General features: G+C 42.7%; 3 protein-coding genes and 1 long non-coding RNA gene across 4 annotated transcripts; 2 read left to right on the top strand and 2 right to left on the bottom strand.

Annotated features, from left to right (window-relative positions):
- Positions 1-2,278: 2,278 nt before the first annotated feature.
- On the top strand, positions 2,279-13,401 carry LOC125313884. Its single transcript, XR_007197571.1, has 3 exons — positions 2,279-2,289; positions 12,859-12,864; positions 13,246-13,401. It is a non-coding gene; the product is annotated as an uncharacterized LOC125313884 (long non-coding RNA).
- LOC115738624 (protein WALLS ARE THIN 1-like) lies at positions 5,007-7,948 on the top strand. Its single transcript, XM_030671295.2, has 6 exons — positions 5,007-5,323; positions 5,436-5,498; positions 5,619-5,735; positions 5,840-6,257; positions 6,567-6,718; positions 7,435-7,948. Exons 1-6 carry the CDS (start codon positions 5,103-5,105, stop codon positions 7,625-7,627), a joined length of 1,164 nt encoding a protein of 387 aa, XP_030527155.1. The 5' UTR covers positions 5,007-5,102; the 3' UTR covers positions 7,628-7,948.
- Positions 13,402-13,988: 587 nt separating the features above from the next.
- LOC115738625 (dehydration-responsive element-binding protein 2D-like) lies at positions 13,989-15,628 on the bottom strand. Its single transcript, XM_030671296.2, has one exon. The coding sequence runs from the start codon at positions 14,733-14,735 to the stop codon at positions 14,004-14,006; it is 732 nt and encodes a 243-aa protein (XP_030527156.2). The 5' UTR covers positions 14,736-15,628; the 3' UTR covers positions 13,989-14,003.
- Positions 15,629-15,796: 168 nt separating this feature from the next.
- On the bottom strand, positions 15,797-23,263 carry LOC115738623 (probable GTP-binding protein OBGC2). Its single transcript, XM_030671292.2, has 11 exons — positions 23,022-23,263; positions 22,345-22,823; positions 22,126-22,217; positions 21,692-21,775; positions 20,939-21,016; positions 19,648-19,848; positions 19,465-19,572; positions 18,812-18,886; positions 18,510-18,709; positions 16,493-16,755; positions 15,797-16,155 (listed from the first exon to the last, which is right to left on the bottom strand). Exons 1-10 carry the CDS (start codon positions 23,111-23,113, stop codon positions 16,656-16,658), a joined length of 1,509 nt encoding a protein of 502 aa, XP_030527152.1. The 5' UTR covers positions 23,114-23,263; the 3' UTR covers positions 15,797-16,155; positions 16,493-16,655.
- Positions 23,264-24,434: the final 1,171 nt, after the last annotated feature.

Here is a 24,434-nt window from a genome sequence, read left to right as displayed (position 1 = left end):
GGTCGAGAACAAATCCATTGGCAAGAAATTTCTAGAATATAATACACAGTTGATTAAAATTGCAACAAATACCAGACGGTCATAGGGCGACAATACCCACTAGCCCCTAAGGCTGCGTTTGGTCGTCGGGATTTCTGGTCGGGATAGGATTGGATAGGATATGATAAGAAATCTAGGGATTTGACCATATCCTATCCATTGTTTGGTAAACTATGGATTTAAAGTCGGATATTCTCATATCCTATCATATTCTGCATTTGGTAGAAACTATATATCAATGTAAAGGACATATATGCCCCTACGTGATGCTCATGAAATATTCCGACCTTATTACTATAAAAATAACATTCTCATACACACACAAAAATTGAAAATATATACATTTTATTAGATTTTCAAACCTCTTTGCAAAAAAAAAAAAAAAATAAAAGGAAAATAGAAACGACAAGAAAGTTGTCATCATTTTAAAAGTTAGCTTTTATATGACGCATAAGAGAAATCCTATCCGATCTTATCCTACCCCCTCCCCTTGTATTTTTTTATCCGGGTTATATCCCATCTATATCCGATATTATACTATCCGGGACACCTACCAAACACGGGATAGGATAAAACATATCCTATCCCGAGTTTTATACGGACGACCAAACGCAGCCTAAGAATACGTTTGATTCGGCTTTGGAAATAGATTTTCGGAAAATGTAAATACCTTTAGTCTAAGGGGTTTTGAGAAAATGCAAGTGGCGTTTGGTAAAAAAAAAAGTTTTGAAAAGCAACTTTGGATTAACTAGTGTTTGGCAAAAAAAAAATTGAAAAGGAGCTTTCCTATAATAATTCCTTTTTAAAAGGAAAATCAAACCTTAGTTTTAAGGCCATCGGAGGTAGTCGGGCGACCCTCAACGATGGTTGCACGGGCCGAGTGACCCCAAGCGGGCATTGCTTGGGTCACCCGATCCCAAGTGGCCTTACTTGACGTTCACCGGCGCCAAATCTGGCTCGCCAACGGCCTTAGCTATAGGTTTTGATTTTGATTTTTTTAGCAAAGAAATGAGGGGCAAAATCGAAATTTGAAAGAATTCACAAGGGTAGCTTTAGAAGAAAAACTCTAGGTCAACATTTGGCCTACCGAAAAGATCAATGCCGATTCCTACTAGCATTGAGCTTTTAGCCTTCTCAAGATCAGCTTTCATATCAAAGCCTCTTGAAAATAGCCGCCAAACGCTCTACATATTTCCTAGGCGGCCTCTAATTGGGTTCTTGCAGTTGACACCTTATAACTTATAAGTAAACATGGGGAATTTGGGGGATTAGATAGACTTCTCATTGGAGTTGTCCCCTGCTGGTCAACTGTGACAAGGAAATCGGTGCTATACGAGGGGATTTTTTGTCCAAAAATTCCATATATAGATGTAGAAAAAGGCTGCGTGTTATACAAGTAGCGCGGGTCATCTCCAAATAAATACTAGGGATGTGCATTTGTCCCGATTCAACCCAAAAATCGGACTAGGTCGGACGACTGGGCGAGCCGATTTCGGATGGTTCTTGGTTCCACATGAGAAAATGGACAGGCGAACCGACCAATATTTCCTAATTTTGTGTTTTTATTTTTATTCTTATTTTGAAGCTAAACCTAATTAGGAAATCATTTTTTTAATATCGAGAAGCTTGTACTTGTAGATGATACAAGAAATTGAAAAAGAATAAGAAGAAATCATCGGTTCCGAGACTGGTCATGAAACTGGAGCATGTGGACAGATGTTCAATTTCATAAATTGGAAATCGATCATGTCCGATTTGATATTAAAATTTATGATAAGATGGGAATCAATCCACCCCGAAATCGATCAATCACTTGAGCTTGGTTCAAATGAAACAGATCGGAGTCATCGTCCCCAAAGTTAGGGAAAAATTCAAAAAAGGGTCCCAAGTGCCATTATTTTCTCAAATGAGGGCTTAAAGTAGACTTTATTTTAAATAAGAGCTAAAGTGTCATTATTGTCTCAAAGAAGGGCCTGAAGTGGTTATAGTTGTTTCAAATAAGGGCCACATCTTGCCGGCTGATCGACCGGCCAAATTTTTCGATCGATCAAGGATATTTTTGTAAAATTGTAAATTTAATCTAATTTTTTTTGTTAAATTAAATTAAAACAAAAAAAGGAAAAAACATAGGCGAGAGGACGATGATGGGGCGGCGGCTATTGCCGTCGAGATCCCTGCTCCTCGGCGGGGGCCGGGGATCCCGCCGACCATTGGCAAGAGCTAGTAGGCCCTCGCCTCGGTCAAGAGAGTGTCGCAACCCTCTCCCGGATTTGGGCGAGGGTCGAGATCGGATTGGGGTAGACAGCGCCCTCCGACCCACCCCCGATCCTTGCCGATGGTCGCAGCCCACGATTGGGACCGGGCGAAGGCCGCCGACCCTCGCCCGGATCCGGGAGAGGGTCACGCCCCTCTCTCGGTTGAGGCGAGGGCTAGCACCTGCCGGCCCTCGCCGATGGTCAACGGGGTCGCTAGTGACCCCAACGGCCGTAGTGGCCCCACCGATGGTGGGGCGGTCGCCACAAGCGGGAGTTCAATCCTCCCGCCCGGGTGTTTCCTTTTTTTTTTTTTTTACTTTTTTTTCAAAATCTTAAAAAAATAGAAAAAGCTAAAAGTAAGTTAAAATAATAAATGACCAAAATACCCATAATTAAAGTAACTCAGGCCCTTATTGAAATAATATGCATTTCATGCCTTTTTTTGATATAATGAAGATAATTCATGCCCTTATTTGAAATAATATCTATTTCAAACCCTTATTCGAGAAAATAATTCAAGAAAATAAAGACACCTCATGTACTATTTTGGAATTTTCTCCCAAAGTTATAATTGAGGAGAGTCAAAGGAATCGTTCAAGAAAGCTTTCGCTTTTTATCCTCCTCCCCTTTGCCTTTTTGCAATATATTTCTTCAGACAGGAGCTCGACCAGAGACCCTGGTCTGCCCCCTCCGAGATTCGCTCGTGCGCGCGAGATCTATCGTAGCTGTCAGACCCCCCCATGGCGTAGTTATGCGCAACCAGACGAGCAACATGAAAGCTCAAACCGCAATCGAGATCACAACTGTGCTGGTCAGGGCGGTGTCCGACCGGTTCACGCAGGCCGGGTCAGTCTCCCCAAAAGCATTTGCTGTCAGATGCAAGAACCCAACTTTATATGTACACAATTCACGTATACCTATAAAGGGAAAAAGGGAAAAAAAAAAGTTTCTTTTCTTTCTTTTTTTTTCTGAATTTTAGAATGATGATGGTCTCAATTGAGGGGGGGCAACATGTACCTTAAAGCGGAGGAGTGCATGTCAGAACCCAACCCTTGGAAACCTTAGTGGGTATTAACTATTGATTAGTGTTAAAGAGGACAAAAAAAAAATGCTAATAAATCTAAATTGAGTTGATTAAGAAAACTCCCTCAAAGTAAGTATCGCCTAATCTGTGTTGAGAATTCTGTTAAAAGTTTCCTAGAAAGAAGGATATTCCTCGCGCGCTCGCCTCCTGCTCTCGTAATCTCCACCATTAGAAAAGCGGGATCAACGACTAAGCAGCTTGCTATCTTCTACTAGACCAATACCTCGTGGACCCTACTATCGTGAAAGGAAAATGGGAATAGGATCGCAGCGCCCTTTTCGCTCGCTTGTCAATTTCGCATTCCCTCTCTTTCAGAACTCTCAAAATCGAGTCGTAAAGACGGGAAAGGCATGTTCCGAGAAAATGGAATTGCTATTCCTCTATGATAGCAACCGTTCGCCACGTCGGCCGAGGCTCGATGCCGTCAGTCGTTCTCGCCGATGCTGGCACCCTACCCCCTACCTCCCTCCTTTGCTTCGATAAGAATTTCCCGACGAGCTGTCGAACGACATCGAGATTTCGAAAGATTGTAGTCAGAATTTACCTTAAGTTTGAAATTCACATTTGGAAAAGAAAATTAACATCAACATATAAAATCTACTCGCAATTGAGCACATCCATTGTTGAAGAATATATTTTTTTTATTTTTTTTCTTTGGGTGGGTATAATTACTGAGGCAAAAGGATAAAATTATGTGGACAAGAAAAATATATCTATACATGTATAGATGTAAAGTCCAATATATCGTAATTACATATATATATATGTGTGTGTGTGTGTGTGTATAGATCTGTGTATGTGTGTGGAGGATGTGAAGCCATGGGACGTGGGGGCATGGGGGGCTTCCCCACATCCCCCCTCGTGTGCGCGCTATCCATCGATGGCGGCTTCACTCACCTCCATTATCATCATTATGAGCATGCCGCCAAAACAGAAGCTTTTTTCCTCTCTTCCTTTTTATTTTCTCAAAGCCCAATAAAGATGCCCTTAAATTCAATTAATCCTTTCGACCAAAAAAAAAAATAAATCAATTATCCCGTGATATTATCTAGAGTCATTATATAATTAGGGTTATTGCTAGCCTAACAGTCTAACAAGACTACTAATTACTTCTGACGGTACGATCTCCCAATCAATAAATATTTTATGCAAAACATGCGATGATAACGTGTGAATCTATGATTGAGATTGTACTGTCACTAATAATATCGTCATGAAAGTATTTTTGGATAATTAATTACTCGGCTGTCAAAAAAATATAGATTTGAACTGTATCTTTCGAAAAAGATGTATAATATATATATATATATATATATATATATATATATATTGCTTTCTATATTACGAACTTATTTTATCGTTAAAATTAAGCGTACGGTAGCAGTGTGAAACCTTAGATATTTTTATTTTAACGTCAAGTGCGATCGGGGGTTGTCATGTCAGGCTTAGAGAAAAGGCAGTGAATGTGGGAGACAACCCAAAACATTTGAAGGGGGTGGGGGCCCCACCATCCACAGTGGACACAAACATCTCCCTTTCTCTCTTTTCCTCATCTCCTTCTCCATTAACACTCATTAATTAACCCACTGCCTGCCACTTTCCTCTATATTTATATCCCTCAGCCCCTCAAGCCTTACCACTCCATCAACCCTACCTTTCCTTCCTCCTCCTCCTCCTCCGACGACTGCTTCTTTGAATTTACCCTTCTTTCTTGCGGTGCAATTATGGCCGACGCCGGCGCGGGATCGGCTAGGAGGATGTGGTGCTCGGTGCCGGAGCGGGTCCAGCTGCACCTGGCCATGCTGGCCTTGCAGTTCGGCTACGCAGGGTTCCACGTCGTCTCCAGGGCGGCGCTCAACATGGGCATCAGCAAGATAGTGTTCATCGTCTACCGGAACGTCATCGCCTTCCTCTTGCTCGCTCCCTTCGCCTACTTCCTCGAGAAGTGCGTTTCAAACGTCGTCTCGGTGCCGTCTTAAGCTGTTTCGCGACTCGCGACGATGTTTTCATGAGTAATGACATTTCCTTTCTTTCCCTCTTGTTTTTCCTTGGTCCAGGAAAGAGAGGCCGGCGATCACTCTGAACTTCCTGGTTCAGTTCTTCCTTCTAGCGCTCGTTGGGTATGATTTTTAATCAGATGATATAACGACGCTCGCAGTTTTGATTTGCTTAGCACCTTAGGTCTTGCATGTATCTCGGCAAGTGCTTATCAGGAGGTTTTCTGTACGTAACATTGGCAGGATCACAGCGAACCAAGGGTTCTACTTGTTGGGACTTGACAACACTTCGCCAACTTTCGCATCCGCGATTCAGAACTCAGTCCCGGCCATTACTTTTCTCATGGCCGCCTTACTCAGGCAAGCTCAAAACTTACAACATTAAACGCAATTCACGATTTCACTACGCTTGTCTCAAAGCCTTATCAGCCAAGTATGATTTAGAATCTCTTCCCGACTTTCAGGATAGAGAAAGTGCGGTTGGACCGGAAGGACGGCATCGCCAAGGTCCTGGGGACCGTGTTCTGCGTGGCGGGGGCGTCGGTGATCACGCTGTACAAGGGCCCCACCATATACAGCCCGCAGCCGCCGCTGCACGCGGCGGGCCCGGCGTGGCGTCCATCGTTGGCGGCGCTCGGGGACGCGGCTGGCAAGAACTGGACGCTGGGGTGCGTGTACCTGATCGGCCACTGCCTGTCGTGGTCCGGGTGGCTGGTGCTGCAAGCGCCGGTGCTGAAGAAGTACCCGGCCCGCCTCTCCGTCACGTCCTACACCTGCTTCTTCGGCCTCCTCCAGTTCCTCGTCATCTCGGCCTTCATCGAGCGGAACTCCAGCGCTTGGCTCGTCCACACCGGGGCCGAGGTCTTCAGCATCTTCTACGCGGTGAGATGTTCGAATCCTCAGCGCTGTTATCTTTCCTGAACCGTTCTTGGTGGAGGGGGGCTTCGGGTGAAGAAGACTAAAGCAAAAGCGCTTTCAATCCCATCTTTGTTGCCTTTCCTTTTCCTCCCTCGTGGCTTCGTTCTAGTTGGGACGTAGTAATAATGTTGGGAGGTGGTGGTGGGGGCTAAGTACATAAAAATTTACAGGCTGAGTAAAAAGCCTTCAATTTAAGATACAGAACTCAATTCATGGACATGATGATCTTGATCTGTAACGTTGCGTGCTTTTGTTGTATAAATTCGTGCGCAGGGAGTGGTCGCGTCGGGGATCGCGTTCGCCGTGCAGATATGGTGCATCGACAGAGGCGGCCCGGTGTTCGTGGCCGTGTATCAGCCCGTCCAGACCCTCGTCGTCGCCATCATGGCCTCCATTGCTCTCGGCGAGCAGTTCTACTTGGGCGGGTACGTCATGCTCACTCTCACTCTCACTCTCTCCGAAACCTCATTACACCGGCGTGACATGCGCATTGCCTGATTAATCCGCCCGAACTAACAAAAACCCGAGGGAACCTTATGTACGCGTCCCATAGGTAAATTAACCGGTTGATTCCTTTATGAATATTCAGATCCTCATAATTAAAACCGGCAATTGATATGGCCCCAGCCTTCAAAAATACCCATTTGAGAGAAATTTTCGGGTGTTTCTTGAGCCACCGACTGAAATGCTCTTCGTAAGAGGAAGAAGTTTGTCATGATTGATTTGAGTGGACAGAACAACAGTACTCAGACCGGAGCATCTAAAATTTCTCCTAGGGCTTTCTCGGGCTCCACTAATTTACCTCGCTTTTGTCCGAGGGTACCCCCAAAGGCACCGTCATCTTTTTCTCGACACGACCCTTCTTAATGCCTCCACCATCATCAATCACCACTAGCCAGGCCCGACATGTTCTTCCTCCCTCATTCATCCAAATTGAAGGTACAACTCAGTCGATTTCGGTCAAATTAAGGCACGATATAACACCAAGAAACGTTGTCCCACAACAATTTTTGCAGGGCACGACCATGGCCTATACAAGATTGTTTTTTTGTTTGGTTTTTTTGGTCGGATCGGAACACTTGGAAAATGGGACCTGAGTAAACTTTTTTTTTTTTTTTTTCGGGTCGGGTGCGGTGCGCAGGATCATAGGAGCGGTTCTGATCATAGCCGGGCTCTACTTGGTCCTGTGGGGGAAGAACGAGGAGCGCAAGTTGGCAATGGAGAAAGCCGCGATCCAGTCCGCCCCGGAGCACGGCAACAGCCGCCCGCCCGCCCACCTCAAGGCGCCATCCCTCACTCAGCCCCTCCTCCCGCCCTCCACCGAGAACGTTTGACCGCGGTGCCGCTGACCCTTTGACCAACCACAGGAGCTAATAAGCTTGTTGTGCTTGTGCTGTGTAATGTATTGGAGTCGCTTGTCCTTTTTTTTTTTTTTAAATAATTTTCTTTCGTAATTTTTTCCTTTTCCTTTTTTATTATGTTTCTTTTACTTTTGGGTTTGCTAGTAGGAAGCGTGAAAAAGGGAGGAATGAACATGGGCGATATTGGTACCCGAATGTGGGATTACCAAAAGGACTGATTTTAATGTTGCATATGGTTTTCATGTCTTGGTTCATCATGGTTTTGATCAATCAACTAAAGGAAGTTGCACCTTATTATTATGGAGTTTTGATGTGTTGTATCTTTCTTGCCTAAAGGCTTAGTCCGTATAAAGCATATTCTTATGAACTAACGAAAAGCTGATTTGTAGAATTCAAGCAGACCTTGTTCTATTTTGCCATTGTGTATGAGAAAGTTCAAATCTTTATAGTTAAAAAAAAAGGGTCAATGACCAATTCAATCGACGTCAGATCAGATCGGTGGGTGGGTCCAAAATTTGCCAGCAATCTATTTCCTCAGCCGAGCCCCCACAATTTGGTGGGTGGACGGGCTCATGGACCGCCAGATTCATGATCAAGTCTATCTATATCTGAATTCCCGTTGTATGCTACAACAATCAACTAGTAAGTGCTTTCCTATCTAGAGGTGAAAATGAGCCAAACGTCAATATATTTAGCTTATTCAAATTTGCTAGTCTATTGCTTCAAATATCATGCTAGACAATTCGAGAGCAAGTCTAATAATGGAGAATTTATCGATCGCTAATTTAAGTGTCAAAGTGCCCACGCCAAGGCATATCATAAAGGTTTTTGGAGAGCCTTGGCACATATAATATATCCAACCAAAGAACCATAGTCGAATCAATATATCACATAGCCAATCTAGGAATCAATATTTGTGCCAATCCCTTCAATCAAGTATTCGTCGCCAAATGTGCAATTCCTTCTAGCTCCCATTCTACGTAAACGCCATGTTTTCGAATCGGGGAAACTCCATTTGATAACACCTCAAATTATTGAGCTATAAGTATATATTTATATATATACCCACATTTGATTTTTATTAAGTTTACATGTGGGTAATATCCGTAACTCGATTCGACAAATATATGTATATATCCCTAACTCGTAAGCCACCCATCAAAGGCATGACCCAGTTGGACAAAAAGAAATGTTCAAAAAGAGACATCGAGGGCAAGTGTTTGAAAAGCAAATTCCTTGATGCTAAATAAGTAAGTTTCAAACTAACCTTTCTTTTGGCCAACCTAATCTCTTGGCATTGGAAAGCAAGAAATAAGTCAGATGCTTTTTGATTAGCCGACTCTTGTCGAGCCACAAAGTGGGTTGGTGTAATTAAATTAGCTTCTTTACTATTCCCGATACTAATTCCAGGTCACTGATCCAAATCATAAGATAAGAAAAGTCAAAACACTAGTGAAAATTTATTTTTAAAAAAATCATCCTAAATTTGTAGCACTTTAATCAATTCAATTTTAAATCTTTTAATTTTGTCCATTAACCATCTTTTCACGTTTTGCTAACTGACTTGAGTCAATCAATTTTGAAATCGTTGATGCGGATACCGATCGTTCTACGCCGATCGTTCTACACGACATGGCCCTCACCCGGGAAAGGGGGGGTCATGTTTCATATTCAATGGAGCTCGATCACATTAGTAGATCGGTCTTAATATGCTTGATATCATCTAAACAAAAGAAGAAAACAAAAACTAGCCAAATTCTCTTCGAATCCCGAGATTCATCATTAGAAAGTGACCTAAATCATTAGCGTCCACGGAGATCACCCTAGTTCCCTTTACTCTATCTCCCCCCTCGAAATAAAAAGAAGTTGTCTAGTTCTCAAGATCAGATGCTTTTCCTTTCGCTCTTCAATCATATCAACCCGCACTCGCAGCGATCTTTTTGCAAAGAACACACCGATCAGAACACGTTCATCATGGGTCTTAGCCTTTCTCGTTAAGCCTTTGGGCCCCGCGGTGATGGTGGGACGTGTGCAGAAAAATCTTTTGCTCGATCGGTCTCGAGTTTCAAGCTCTTCCTTTAGATGACCACCAACACGTAATCAGCAGTTAAAAAAACAGGCACAGGTCGCCTATGCCATAGGACTGGACTGCAATGGTGCTAAAGTTTTTGTTTGGAGCGACACCCTTTTTTTTTTTTTTTGGGAGGGGGTGTGTTTGGGGGGGCCACCTTGTAGAGTTAAAGGCCCGAAATATATGGGCTTAGGCCCAAGAAGGATACCACGTGGCCACGGCCCAAATGAAAGTTAATGGAGCATGAAGGTTTTGCTAATTTGGACGCTTCCGATGAGTTGACAGCTCTTGGGTTGCTGCACATGTTCCCGACTTGTAAACTTTTTTCTTTTGGAGGTGTAAGATTTAAAGGATGATGAGGTGCAAGCAATTCGAAAAGGGGGAAAAGAAGAAAGGAATTACAACTGCAAAATTTATCCTGTAATGTTGCAAGATGCAAAGTAAAGGTGATCGGTTTCGGGATGGACGGATTCCAGATTGAGAATCCAAAATCTACCAGATCGGGGAGTTTTAGGATTTTAGAACTAGGGACACAATCTGGATAAATGCAAATTCTTCTACAATGTCACATCATACATACTCGAGGTGATCGGGTTCAGAGTGTGCGGATTGTCGACCAAGAATCCATAATTTAGCCGGTCGGGGCATTCCAGGATTTTGGAATGGAGAATCGAATCGGGACCCTTAAAAACCGATCTGGCCAATTTCAAGGTAGATCCAATATTTGAAACCTATCATTTCTTTTCTTCGTTTTTCATTCTGCAGCATGAGTTTTCAATCATTGAATATGTGTAGTGAATCGCATATTCTATACATGTACGACATCAAGATGGAGCGATAACAGATTGGCACGAGAGAGATACAAGATTGATTTCGTCAAACGTATAAAGAGAGAGTAGATAAGTGAAGAGGCGTAGGTTTATAACTATTTTGTGTTGGCAAGTGTTTTTTGCTTTATCAAAATTTTATTTTCGACATTATATACATAGTAAATACCCCTAGCATTCGATAAAAAAAAAAAATACCCCTGGCTTAATAAGTACCTGAAGGTCTCCTTGGGGGGCCCTGGATCAAAATTCTTACTTTAGCAATTTACAGATATAGTTATTACAAGATGCACATCAATTCACGGGTGAACCGGTCTTGAATTGTTTAGTTCGGTTCGATTCGATTCGATTCCCGACTATTGAATTGAGAGCGATTCACGCCCTCAAGACAAACGTTTCAAATGCTAATTATATGAGCGGGTGACTTCAATAATCCCTGTGCCAATCATCCGATCAATTATACATGAAGATAATTGAATTTTCCCGACAGGGCAGAGAGACGAATGGCGAAACAGCTTTTTCTTGATTCTAGATCTGAAAATGATGCTACTATTACGAACATTAACTTGAAAAACGAAAAATAGACTCGATGTTTCTTTTGGATAAGAAAATATGTTGTAGATACACTGACGACACAGTTGCTCATAAGATGAACTTTCTCGTCACACTTTCTAAGCTAATATCATAACGCAGGTCAAGGGTTCAAATCCTTACGCACTCTATTTTTCACTTCCATCATCTACTCGCTTCCTTGGCTTTACAATTATCTTGTTGACTTATTTCGTCCATATCGTGTTACGCGTTTAAGATACCGGGTTACGAGTTTAAGAGTGTTGGGAAAAAGACGGGTATGCGGAAGCGTTTCCTTTTTCCCACTTTGCGTGATCAAGATGGGAAAGAAAACATAAAGAAATGTAAAGGCAAAGACACACGAATTTTACGTGGAAAACCCCTCGAAAACGAAAAGGGAAAAACCACGAAAATCTTCCACTATAATAGTAGGATTACAACAATGTTTCCTCACCGAATTTGGTGGATCGCCCTCACTAGTTCAAGAGGATAATACTCTCTCAAACTCTTCACTCAATGGTGGCTTTCTTGCTCTCTCTCTCTCGGAGGATCTCTCTTGTCGAACTTGTCGAACACTTCTTTCTTTGATGCAGAAAGGATTGCTTCAACCCATCTCTTCATCCCCTATTTATAGATGGCCATGGGACGTCTCTTCCATGCTCTAGAATCTTCACCAATTAATAAAGGTGGATTTACGAAGATGACAAGCATCTTTCCAATACATGGAGCCACAAGAATCTATATTTCCCATGCGAGGTTGTTGCATTGGGATTACGTAGTCAACAAAGCTTTAATGCTTTGATTAACCCAACTAATTAAGGAGAATCCCAATCCCAACAAAGAGACTGGGTTACAGGCATCAAGACTATCGAGAAATATGCTATTAATAATACATTGTTGACAAGTTTCAGACAATTTGAAACTTCAAATGAAACAGTAGCTAGGGCAACACTTTCATTCAGTTGTTTATGTCCACAGCCATGGCCAAGGGACAGGTAAGGACTCTCTCCAACCTAAGCTCTGTTTGTCGGTGATTCCTGGTTCTAGTTTCGGATGAGTTTATTAGGTACAAGCGTAAACCAACGGAACTCAAGTGAAATAATCTAAATTAAATTTCACGCATCCAACACAAATATAGGTGAATGAAAAATGATCGCGGGTTCCATCGAAGCACAGATGTCGAATTACTATGCAAAAGAATGAAAAGTGGATGGAAGAAAGAGCCTTTTTTCCTTCGAGTTTCCATCTCCGCTTAGGAATTTCGCGATACATTAAACTTTGATTTTTACATAAATTTTTCTATTTCTACTCTGGTTCCAAATCACGTCACCCCCGATTTGGTTTTCATTTATTCCGAAATATATAAAATCTTGTTAGAATGTGCTAAGGGAAAATTGTCTAAAAATTCATAACCCTATTATATTTTTATCAATTCAGTCATAAATCTTTTAATTTTAGAATTACATACAATCATATTGAGACGCGCACGTATGTGATTCTTCGTACTGTTTTCTTTTTCTGTTAATCTTTATTTGTTTGTCAGAATTTTCTTTTTCCTCAGATGACAGAGCGCTTTTTTTACATGCGAGAGAGCTACAGGGTCGATACCCGACATCTCGATTCCTTTCACTCAATGTTTCTGTCAATCTAAACAACTACTTTTTGTTGTTTTGACCCGAAAACCAATACCTTTAAGAAGTCAAAAGACCCTGGACAAATTGCTTTCAGAATTCAAGGAAGGGGTCAGACCCAAAAAGAAGAAAGGGAATTTAAGGAAGGGGAAGATAGAGAGAAACATCACGCTCGAAAGTTTGCATTATGTTTTTCTTTTATTTTAATCTAGGACACCGTCCTAGAAACCCAACCGTCGAAAGACCTAAAAATTCGACCAAAAAAAAAAAAAAAAAAATACTTCAAAATCCTACAAACCCACGAACAGGTGAAGTTTGCATTGTGTTTTTCCACTCCTTCCCCTAAATTTGTCTTCAGAATTTTCGACTGCACGAGGTTTGCAATTTCCGCACTCTCGAATCCGAAAACCCTAGTCTCCTTCTCACGCTTCTCTTTTCGATCTGAGAATCTCTTTGCTCCTTTCGTCTCGTCAGCGGAGGATCGAGAGGGAGAGTGTGCGGCGATGGCGGAGACGGAGACATTCGCTTTCCAGGCTGAGATCAACCAGCTTCTGAGTCTGATCATCAACACCTTCTACAGCAACAAGGAGATCTTCCTCCGCGAGCTCGTCAGCAACGCTTCGGATGCTCTTGACAAAATTCGCTTTGGATCATGTCAGTTTCTGATCATCGCATATACAGATATATAAAGCCGTGTAATTTACGCTTCCAAGGATTCAAACGAAGATCAAAGAGAAAAATCAAAGCCTGCGTAAACGACAAAGGAGGAACTTCGCCCAAGTTATTTTGCTGCTGACGCAACTCGCAAGGTATCCCACAATCATCTACGGAGAAACGACTAACATCTCCGTCATTCATGTCCGTACGTAGATATACGAACATGACACGTATTTATATACATACACGTATTTGTGGGGATAACACGGTACGCTTAATTATATACAGTAAAAATACCTGCAAACGCATACTAATACCACTAATGGAATACACGATACGGGCTTCATTATGTGCAATATAAGACGAATATGAAATACATAATTTGAAATGATTTTCAATTTACATGTAAATTGGCCACGGCAAAAGCTCAGAAATACCAGGACCTTTTCGTGACCATCCCCATGCATGCTCCTATATATCTATATATGTTTCTATATATTGTTATATAGAGTTTTTATATAATAGTATATGCAGACATATATAACAATATACATCTATATGTTAACGACCCAGAGGCCCTTTTATTTTTTTTGTCACACGCACCAAGGAGACGGTAAAGAAGACTCCCAGGTGTTGCCATCCATGAAATTCCCGGCAAAGTTGACAGGATCCTCCAAAACGGGGAAGTCCACTGACATTGCAGCCTCTTGCCATATTGACTCGTCCAAGAACGGCAAGTTCACGTTCAGGTTCCCCCACACGTCATTTTCCTCAATGTTATGTTCAAATTTGAGGTTGTCCTGGACCGGATTGACCGGATCGTTACTGTGAGCTGGAAAGCCGTCGTTGGAGATGGGCATGGGTTGGGTGTTCTCGAGTTTGGGCGTCACCTGAGCAGTCACGGGAACAGGGGGTGCGCTAGGGGTATTAGGGACCAAGTTATGAAAGATTTGAGCTTGGTTTCCCACAGGATGAACAGTAATAGTCGGAACCGGGACAGAAGGCTGCAGATTGGAGGTAGAGGTAGCACCGGCATACAACTCGGGCAGGTTCAGCTTTGCCTCCAACCCGTACAGCTTCCGGGCAGCTGCGTCGTAGGCTACTGCGGCGTCGTGGGACGTGTCGAAGGTCCCGAGCCAGAGGCGGGCCCCGCGATTGGGCTCACGGATCTCAGCGACCCACTTGCCCCACGTCCTCTGCCGCACCCCCTTGTAGGTGCAAGAAGCATTCTCAGGACCGCCTTTGCCTCTCATGCACCCCTTTCTGGAGCTCGCCTGAGCGGGCTTCCTGCCCTGCTTTCTCTCTCCCATCCCAGGCTTCAACATTCACTCCCACTCCCTCTCCCTGACCCCAAAAGCCTCAAGAGAAAAAAATAAGGACAAGAGAAAACAAGAGAAAACAAGAAAAAAGGAAAGGAAAAAAAAACACCAGAACCAACACCCAAGAAAAAGGAACAGACAGTAGGACAGATACTGAGAGGACTTAGCAGTAAAGCTCACGATCCAAAAGGGCGTGCGCTATTTATATACTCGCCAAGTAAGACAGAAAGTCCGAGGGCGAAGAGCAGATTAGGACCAACTGTAACGTGTCTGTGCAGTGACACAGCAGAAGATACTTGGCATGAGGAACAGATTGGTCGTGTCAAGGAGGAGGTCTTGTGTTCATGTGGCCTGGGCACACTTGGCTTGGGTGGGAAAAAAACAAGGAAGCAAATTCCGAATTTGCTCATTTCTTTTTCCTTTCTCCATGGTAAGGGATTGGATAATCGTCATTTATCTTCGGGATGGGAGCGCTCAGAAGAAACGGCGGTTAAAAGATAAGCTCGTGCGGGAGTTCCCATAAAATAAAATAAAAATACAAGAAGAAAATGAGAAAAGAAAAAGATTATGCCTATGACAAGATTTTTCCAGTGATCCCTAAATACGTGGGGACGCACAGAAGCAAATTTCATTTCGTGAAGGACCAAGAAGCTTTGTACTTGGAAATGCGTGAAAACCTCTGGAAATCCTAATGTTGTTTTTCGGCACCTCCAGGGTGGGGTCCTGCCTGGTGCCCGCGGACCTAGGCGGGGCCCACAAAACAGAGGGAGACTTCGAAGGAAGATCCCCTTCGCATCGAATTATAGCTTATCTCTTTTTTGGTCGACAACAAAATTTTAACTTATTTCAAAGGCCGACGTCATCGCATCTGCCTCTTTTTGCACAGTTCACATGTAATTATTTTTTAGACCACAAAAAAAATGTAATTATTTTAAAAAAAAAAAAAAAAAAAGCAGGGCGACCCAAACGTAGTACAACTCCCCTCCCCCACTACGTCCCAACAGTCACTTGCCTCACTAGGTTTACAAAAGAAATTAAAAAAAAAAAAAAACTTGAGCAAAAGAGTATAGTGCATTGTCAAATCTCTTCTAGTCACAACGCTATCAATGTAGAAGAAAATTAAGCACCAGGTAAAGAAAAGCTACTTCAAGCTGCTGATGAGCATTCTATAGAGTGAGCCGAGTACAAATTGTGCAGGGATAAAACCGATTAAAGGAGGACGCTAGACGCTAGACAAGTCGAGAAAAGATCAAACTGGAGTTACCGTGTTATGCGTTGGGGTGACGGCATCGTTGACGCGATGTGAATAAATTCCTCAACCACCTCGTCTGCCACTGTTGATTGACGAAAAACTCCTCGAGATCACGACCGATCTAAATAGTCCCATGACACGTCTCGAGCAAACGACAATGGACTAAACCGGTTCCTGCATGCATTGACATTTGCCGAACCCCATGCATGAGATCTCATAATAAATTCCAGATCTCACAATCTATATGAGATTATTTAGGTAAGGATGTCTTTAATGCCGCATTTAGCTAGACACGCCAGTCTGTTGTTTCGAAAACTTTATCGCCGACTCGGAAAATGCGGGTTATTAACCTCAACAAAAGGGATACGACATGACTAGACAAATTACAACGATAATGTCACAACAAAATCAGATCTTCATTGACTATGAGAAGATTAGAGAGATAGCTCGCATTTTGACTTACAAACAAGCAGATATATACAAGGAACCACAAGAGGGTGACAGCAAGCACCTGATTTTCATCGAGCCGTAGCTGGCTCAGTTGTTGCTAGATGTGGCATCCCAATTTTACCGTGTCTGCAGGTACAGATGGCCAAAAAAGCCTACCACCTTAATGCATTCTAGCTCAAAACACGGTTAAAGAAACACCTGTAGGATTGGCAACCCCATTACCCTCATGATCTCAAAGCTAGTTCCAAGGGTTCATTGAGCTCATTGCACTTCCTTAAAGCCGCCCTTATCTCATCCAACATCTCACCTATTCTGATGGCTTTGCTGCATCAACCAACAGAAGGACAATAATTTCAGCTGTTGGAAGATAATCTTCTAAGGAATTGAAAGGTGAAACCTTGCAAATTAAATTTTGGGACATGAGCATGGGAATTTCATAAAAAAAAAAAATCCAAATAAAAAGCAAAGACATAAATAAGGTAAATTTATTTTGTGGTCATAGACATGAGAAAGCAAATCCACCTCTAAAGAAAACATAAAGCAGAGTTTCAATTTTCTCAGGTAGACAGTCTAAAGCTGCATACCCATATTCATCAATAAACTAAACAATCGGTCCCACATGCTCCAACTGAGAGACCGAGAAGGAAGAAGTCTGTCATAGAGAATAATATTGCATCATAACTTCATAGTTTTCATTTCGACCCAAAAAACAAAAAAAAATTCGTAGCTTTCATTAAGTCAAAATTGAGTACACTATGGTCTCACTTAAATCGTGTCTGCATTAAAGCATGAGTGCTATGAGACTGTAACATATCTGCGATCCAAGAAGAGCCTTGAGTTTAAAAATATGTCTCTGTTTCAGTAATCTTATTTTTATCCATGTACAAACAGACCTCCATCTATGCCTGCTCACTTGCAGAGATTGACATTATATTTGAAAGGCTAAGGCTCTATTTGGGAAGTCTTGGGGGTTGGTTTTTTTTTTTTTTTTTTGGGGGTGTTGTTGTCGTTGGGGGTGTGGGGTGGGGGTTAGAATTTATTCCATTTAAAGTTTTTGCAAGAATAAAAAGGAGATTAAATTTAAAATTGTGGGAATGTTCCTTGCATATTCCCTTAGCTCATGCTTCCAGACATAACATAAAGGAAAGGTGGGGAAAGAAAAAACAATTTCCCTCTCTTCCTCACAAAAGTTTGAATCTGTCATTTTCCACCTCAAATTTCATCTCCTCTCTCATTTCTCTAGCTTTCCAAACAGAGTGGAGTTTTTTAGTTTTTATACAGGGGAGACCCAGTAGACTACTGCTAAATTCAGTGAATCATAACTTCGATATAACCATATAAGCAGAAGCAGAAGAAAAATATAAATAACAGAATCATTGTATAACTCATATGAAGCGGGTAAAAACTTTCAATACATCCACAAAGAGAGATTGGGTAATCAAGCAAGCCAAAAAGGAGGACATTTTAGCCCAGGCAGCTGAACAACAGTACCCAATAAAAATTTCCACCTCGTATCCGGCAAATGGTAAACCACTTTTGGCATAGTCGTCATAGAATTAAAAAATTGGAAAGTTAGTATTCAGATAGGAGCTCGAAGGAAGTTCAAGATGAAATGCTAATCATTAAAAGAGGGTCGACCAATAGCCAAAGTGAAAGAAACCACCCACAATATTGCAAGTAACGTTCCAAATTTGACTAAATATTTGCAGCCTACTCTATTGCAGTCTGCACTGAACAAGTTACAATGAAACAAAATCTATGATCACCAGCATTTCCATCGCAACCAATGCTTCTTTCTTCAATAGAATGAAAACTCCATGCGTGTTCCATAAATGTGCACAACGTGTTTGTGAGCACATGCACATGTTACATTAGTTAGTTAAATTTTAAGACTCCATCTAGAACGGTGCATGTATGCTTGGAAATTAAAAGAATTGCAGACGAAAAGAATGGAAATTGCTACATTGGTGCAGGAAGAAAAAGAAAGTTAAGGATCTAGGACTAACTCAAAGAGAAGCCACAACCCCCAAAACCATATAGATTCAATGAAGTGAAATGAGAATGAGAACTGGTCTTACAGGACACTGATGGCTACAACAGCAAGAGGGCCTGGATAGTCCTCAATTTCTCTATCCCTTCTGACATCAGAAACTTGTGAAGAAAGACTTTCCTCGTTTACATTGTCAGAAGAGCTAGACCTCATTTCTGACTTGGGTGGCTTCCTTTCAGAACCAATTTCTAGTATCTTTTGAGTCAAATATGAAACTCTATCCCCAGCCTGTAATATAAGAAACCAGAGTATAATTAGTGATTGCGTATCCCGAAAACAAGGAAGAAAGGACATTATTTGAGAGAGGACATACAACTAAAAACCTCATACCTCAGGAAGGTCAATTTTATTTAAAACCACAATATATGGTCGTTCCAGGTAGTCAGGATTGTACATCCGCAATTCCTGCAAAGTCATTGTTAGGAGAACTTGGGCCACAACAGAGAAAAGCTGCTTAAAAAAACGTTAATGTCATAATAAATGCTTCACACACTACATAACAAAGATGCATGAACTAAAAAGAAGCACATATAATGAACAAAAAGAGTGGATATTGCCAACAGAGACTGTTTTCTTGAATCTTTGAACCTCAGGTTTCTGTCTGAACATGAGTCCCTAGGGGTAAACCGAGTTCTTTAGAGAACCGTCTGAAAAGGCAAGAGGATGCATTGTATAAATGATCCATGAATTGGTTACCCCTAACAACTTTTAATTTACGCAATTGGTGGCCCCTAGTCATTGCTTGTTCTATGTATATGAAAAGGCATTAAGAAAAGACTGAGGAGTAATTAATAGCATTAGTGAGCTAAAGAGTAGCTCCTACACCGAAAAAAGAATCAGATGGTTGATCTTGAGTAAATAAATATGAAAAACTAACCCAGTGCATCACATCAATTTAGTTTGAACAGATGCTAAAAGAAACAAAACTTAATGAATTTCAAGATGGGTAACTCTTGTTGGAATAGAAGCTCAATCAGATCTACCTCTTTGACAGTTCTGTAGTCATTCACCGGGTCCTCAGCTGCTGCATCAACTACATGGACTAGTAGCCGAGTTCTCCTGAGATGCCTTAAGAAGTTGCGACCGAGTCCCTACTGAGAAGATAAACTTAGCAGATTCATGGCTGAAGAAAGCTACATTATATTGTGAAGAAGATAGAGTACTACCTTCCCAAGGTGGGCCCCTTCTATAAGCCCGGGCAGATCTGCCAATGTTGCTTCAGATGAATATTTCCCAGCACCTAAATTGGGGTCACCATCGAGGCGCCCAAGGTTTGGCATCAAAGTTGTGAATGGGTAATCAGCAATATCAGGTTTTGCACGTGTTATGGCTGCCAAGAGAGTTGATTTGCCAGCATTCGGAAGACCCTATGCAAAACCAAAACAATTTGAGGCAATTCAATATACAATATAGCCTCCACATACATGCTACATCTACATGAGAGGCTGGTAAACATGTACCAAAGGCTCTTTTCCATGATTAGGGTTGGCCCAATTGTCAAAGACCCTTTCCAAGCCACTAACACTCGGTTCTAGCCTCACCAACCCCTTCCCACCTTGTTTAACCTAGAAGAAAGATCAACCTCAAATCCTTTCTTCATCTTTCTCTATTTATCTTATATTGGAGTCCCCTCAACCATGAGTTTGTCAAATACATACTGATGGCTGCAATTCATAGTCATTCAAATTATTTATCCTCACAACAACTAAGTCAAATGCAGCTGCCTGAAGTATAGTAGAAACTCATGTTTCTCTATTCGTGCAAGACGAAGAAGAAGGAGGAGGTAATAATCCAAAGGTAAACATTCAACATTGTGGCTCAGGTATCTTTTACCAACCGCAAATCCATGATTTGAAGATTCAAAGCTGCAAGTAAGACCAATTTCCACCGAAGTCTCGAATTGAACCGGGTAAAAGCAACCAAACCGTATGAACTATGGAAGAAAACACAAATAGGTGGAAACAGCAGATGAAAAGGGTTTTCCATTAATGTGGTTCTCAAGTTCAAGTCCATGGAGTCACCCACACAGACACGCAACTGAACACACATGTGCAAATCAAAAATAGGCTTCAGTTTTCTGTTTCTGGTGGATGGTTCCAAGGTTCCATATAAAGAAGTCTAAACTAAAAGTCTACAGATCACTGCTTCAGCCACTAGGCTTGTAGCCTAGCGTTTACACACCCCTTTAGTTATGTGGGAGGGGAAATTTTCGAATCCCATCTCTCGAACAATGACCATAATGGATGCCCACTCAGTCCAAAGGAAATTATGTGGAAGACCTAGGTCTAGGGGGGATGCATAGCCTAGGCTAGGTGGGGCTGCATGACGAAAATATATACAAATAACTGCTTCAGAGTACAACTAAAAGGCTAACACCAGAATGAAAGCTGAAATTATGATTTCACTACTAGTTTAATTGTCCTTGTTAGCTTTGCCCAATGGAAGAGTAAAACTCACCACCAGACCAACATCTGCTACAACACGTAGAATCAACTCCAAACTAACCTCTTCCCCAGGCTGACCAAGAACTAAAACCTGAAATAAGATAAAAATGGTAAAGAATGACATAAAGAAACAAATAATGCAGAAGAAGAAAATGACACGACTTGCCAGCAGAATCACATGAAAGTCAAACAATGGAATCAAATTCTGCAAAAGCTCATGAGATCCATTAGAGTAGACTAAAATTAGATGAAATCAAATTGGAAGAAATTCGATGAACTGACACAATATCAACAGTTGATGTCTTCAGGTGACATTACCGCTGGCATATAGTAGCAAGCCTAAGGTCATATATTTTCAGCATGCTTCAAGCTTAAGTAGCGTGAAGATTTCACAGTTAGATGATGCCCAAGACACAAAAGGAGTGTCATGTAAACCTAGTATCAACTCCAAGTACATGTCATTCCCATGTCAAGATGCCCGTCTACCAAACGAAATGCAACTCAATGGCAGGGTAAGAAGGGGTTCAGCTAATGGAGATAAGCTGTAGTCAGCCTCGAGATTCAGTAATATACCAAATTATATCAAAGCAACTTAAACAAAAAAAATTCAAAAAAAAAGAAAGCTGGTGCTACTCAAGGACCGGCCTCCACCAGAAAATATGAGACAGAATCAATGACAGAAAGAAGGTCATGTGAATCTCGAATATAGTTAATGCAAGATGATTATCAGCAGTTAATCTTGAGGATGGAGAGGCATTATTTATACCTTATCACTGTCATCTCTCATGACATTGGTCGTCAGCATCATCAATTTCTTCCTTCTATGTTCAGGCATTTCTAACAGGCTAATCTGCCAACATACCAGCTTATGTGAGAAGCGAATTTACAAAGATATCAGGCATAATAGAAAGCTCAACAGAATTCCTGCTTATGTTATGGGCATGCAACTAACAAAACTCAAAATTAAAATCACGTAACATTGTGTGACCTTTCGAATTACGTAGATTCCTACCTTACAGCTGCCAGCAGTTGCGATTCAAATTGCATTTGGGAAAATGCAAATGCAAACCACGTTAAAAAAAAAAGGAGAAAGAAGCAATAGAATAACAGGAATATGCCACAGCATTCATAGAAAGAAACACACAAATGCTTTTGACCACCAATTGACGTATCTAGTCTTATTAAACTGAATTGACTCACCCCTCCTTGTCCACCTCTTGCGACAAGAACTTCATCGCCTGGATTTGCCAAATCCGCCAACAACTTCCCCCGTTTACGTTTGACAACTGTTCCTGGGGTAGGATCACAGGAGTACACCAAAAAGACATGAAACTTGTTAGCTTGAGTATGTATAGTAATAATATCTGCTTCAAGAGACCAGAAATACTCCGTCAAACCTAAATCAACATTTCCACCAACCTACAGGCACGGGAATGCGTAGAGTAGGAGCAGCAAATCCATTGTGCAATTGAGACGTCAAAACACCCATCGCATCGACATTCCCGCCGCGCTTCGCATTGTGCCGGCTCTTCCCGTGAAACTCCAGCAGCGAATCTTTGGCTTCGTCCGCGTAGATCACCACGTCGCCTCCGTGTCCACCCACCGGGAGCATGAGCGAGCCATCGAAGTCCCTCTTAAACGAGCCGCGCCTCTTCGCCTTATCCTTCTCACGCTGCTTGCCGGAGCCCCTCTCCTGGCCAGGCATGCCTAGAATCGCGCCGTGACCTCCATCCCCCGACCTCACGGCGATGACCGCCTGATCGAAGTACTTGTGAGGCTCCCGCGTCAGCGAGGCCGGGCTCGGGGACGGCGATTCCTTTGCCCTAGCGACTCCGCGCTCGATCGAGCAGTATCCGACGGAACGTGAGAAATCGCTTCCCCCCGCCCTCCGGTCGCAACTGCACGCGTGAAGGTCGAATCAGGGAACGGCGTTTTTCCCGAAGGAAGAATGGCACTCGGTCGCTCAAAACGAAGCAAGCTCTCAAGGAGTTCTCTCGTGCCATGGGCGTGACGTAGCGAGCTTCGACAGGAGACTGCATGTGGACCGAGGAATGGACAAAGAGGGATGGGCGACAGAGAGAACAGAAGAGAAGTACCTGAAGGGAAGGGAATGGCCGAAGAAGAGCGACGTGGCGCGAGAGGGCATGCAGCGGAAGAAGGAAGGTGGTGACTGAACCAGAGACGCCATTATCTGAAGAAGGCAGAAGCAGAGTGGAGGATGAGAGCGAGAGACAGAGAGACAGAGAGAGACAGAGAGAGAGATGGGGGTTCGTGATTTAGGCGGGGTTGCTTAGAAGAAGGCCCGATGTTCATTGATAGTCCATAGCCCGGCCCGATGTTCAAGAACGAATGGGCCTTGGTGGGTTTTCCTTAGGAGTGAGCACCCGGATCGATCCGGTCTGATTTTAAACCGGGAATACTGACCACTTCAAGGCCGGTTCTAGATAAAATCGGTCGGGTTCCCTCCCTCTCCTTCCACACCCACCCCCCGGGATACCAAAGCCGGAACAGCCGGCTCTACCTGGGAACACTATTGTATTGGCTTTGAAATCCTATGTAGCACGGACACGACACGGGACACGGGACACGATACGACACGACACGCCGACACGTCCTTTCTCAAAAAATAGAGAATTCCGACACGTTGGGACACGTTGTATATTAAATATATTTTTATATATACATGATGTATTATTATTTTTATAATTTTTTAGAAAATAGAAAATTTACCAAAAGAGTTCTTATAATCAAAAGAAAGCTCATGTCATGAATACTTCCGTAATTTGATCCCAACCAGCCTAGAAAATAAATAAAAAATAAAAAAATAAATCCAGTTATCTGCACGCTTCCTCTCCTCTCTCACGTCTCCTCCCCTTCTCGCTTTACTTTTTAAAAAATCTCTGACACCTTTCTCCTCCTCTCTCTCTCTCTCCCCCTCTTCTCTGTTTTGAAAACACCACCGAAAACCTCACTCTCCTCTCTGTTGCCCCCCTTTCTGTCTCTTCATTTCCTGAAAAAATCTCACCCCCCTCTCTCTGTCGGTCCTCTCCGTCTCGCGAAACCAACCGCGGCGTCGACCACCATGATTTTTGCTACTCGTTACGTCCTCCGGCGCTCTCTCGCTCTGTCTTCCGGCTCGTTCGCTCTCTACATTCCGGCGTACACGAAGGTCATTCTCTGCTTGGGCGCTCGCGTCTCCGGTTCCCTCTCTCATCTCTCTCATGGCCTGAAACGCTCTTACTCCTTCCCCCACCGTTCTCCGCCCTTCGGATCTACTTTTTCCCCGCCCTCTTTCCTCACCGACTCGCGTGTCCCCCGACGTGTCGCCGGCGTTGACTACGTGTCGGACCTCCGACACGTGTTGACCGCGTGTCGAACGCGAGTCGGAGCGTATCGGACGCGTGTCCGAGTCCGATGCGTGTCCGACACCGACACGCCGAGGGTTTGGGCGTGTCGGTGCTTCATAGTTGAAATCTCTTTGAAAAGTAAAAATTTTGCATCTATTGAGG

Source organism: Rhodamnia argentea, chromosome 2 (assembly GCF_020921035.1).
Source record: "Rhodamnia argentea isolate NSW1041297 chromosome 2, ASM2092103v1, whole genome shotgun sequence".
Taxonomy (NCBI): domain Eukaryota; kingdom Viridiplantae; phylum Streptophyta; class Magnoliopsida; order Myrtales; family Myrtaceae; genus Rhodamnia; species Rhodamnia argentea.
This window is presented reverse-complemented; position numbering and strand designations above follow the sequence as displayed.

Bases quoted from the DNA above. Each gene is read 5' to 3' on its own strand.
- LOC115738624 (XM_030671295.2), top strand. From the start codon at position 5,103: ATGGCCGACGCCGGCGCGGGATCGGCTAGGAGGATGTGGTGCTCGGTG. The intron at 5,736-5,839 runs GCAAGCTCAAAA...CCCGACTTTCAG, and splicing joins CTCATGGCCGCCTTACTCAG to GATAGAGAAAGTGCGGTTGG. The intron at 6,719-7,434 runs GTACGTCATGCT...TGCGGTGCGCAG, and splicing joins GAGCAGTTCTACTTGGGCGG to GATCATAGGAGCGGTTCTGA.
- LOC115738623 (XM_030671292.2), bottom strand. From the start codon at position 23,113: ATGGCGTCTCTGGTTCAGTCACCACCTTCCTTCTTCCGCTGCATGCCC. The intron at 22,218-22,344 runs GTTGGTGGAAAT...ATCCTACCCCAG, and splicing joins ACGCATTCCCGTGCCTGTAG to GAACAGTTGTCAAACGTAAA. The intron at 21,017-21,691 runs GTATAAATAATG...ATCTTATTTCAG, and splicing joins TGAGAGATGACAGTGATAAG to GTTTTAGTTCTTGGTCAGCC.
- LOC115738625 (XM_030671296.2), bottom strand. From the start codon at position 14,735: ATGTTGAAGCCTGGGATGGGAGAGAGAAAGCAGGGCAGGAAGCCCGCT.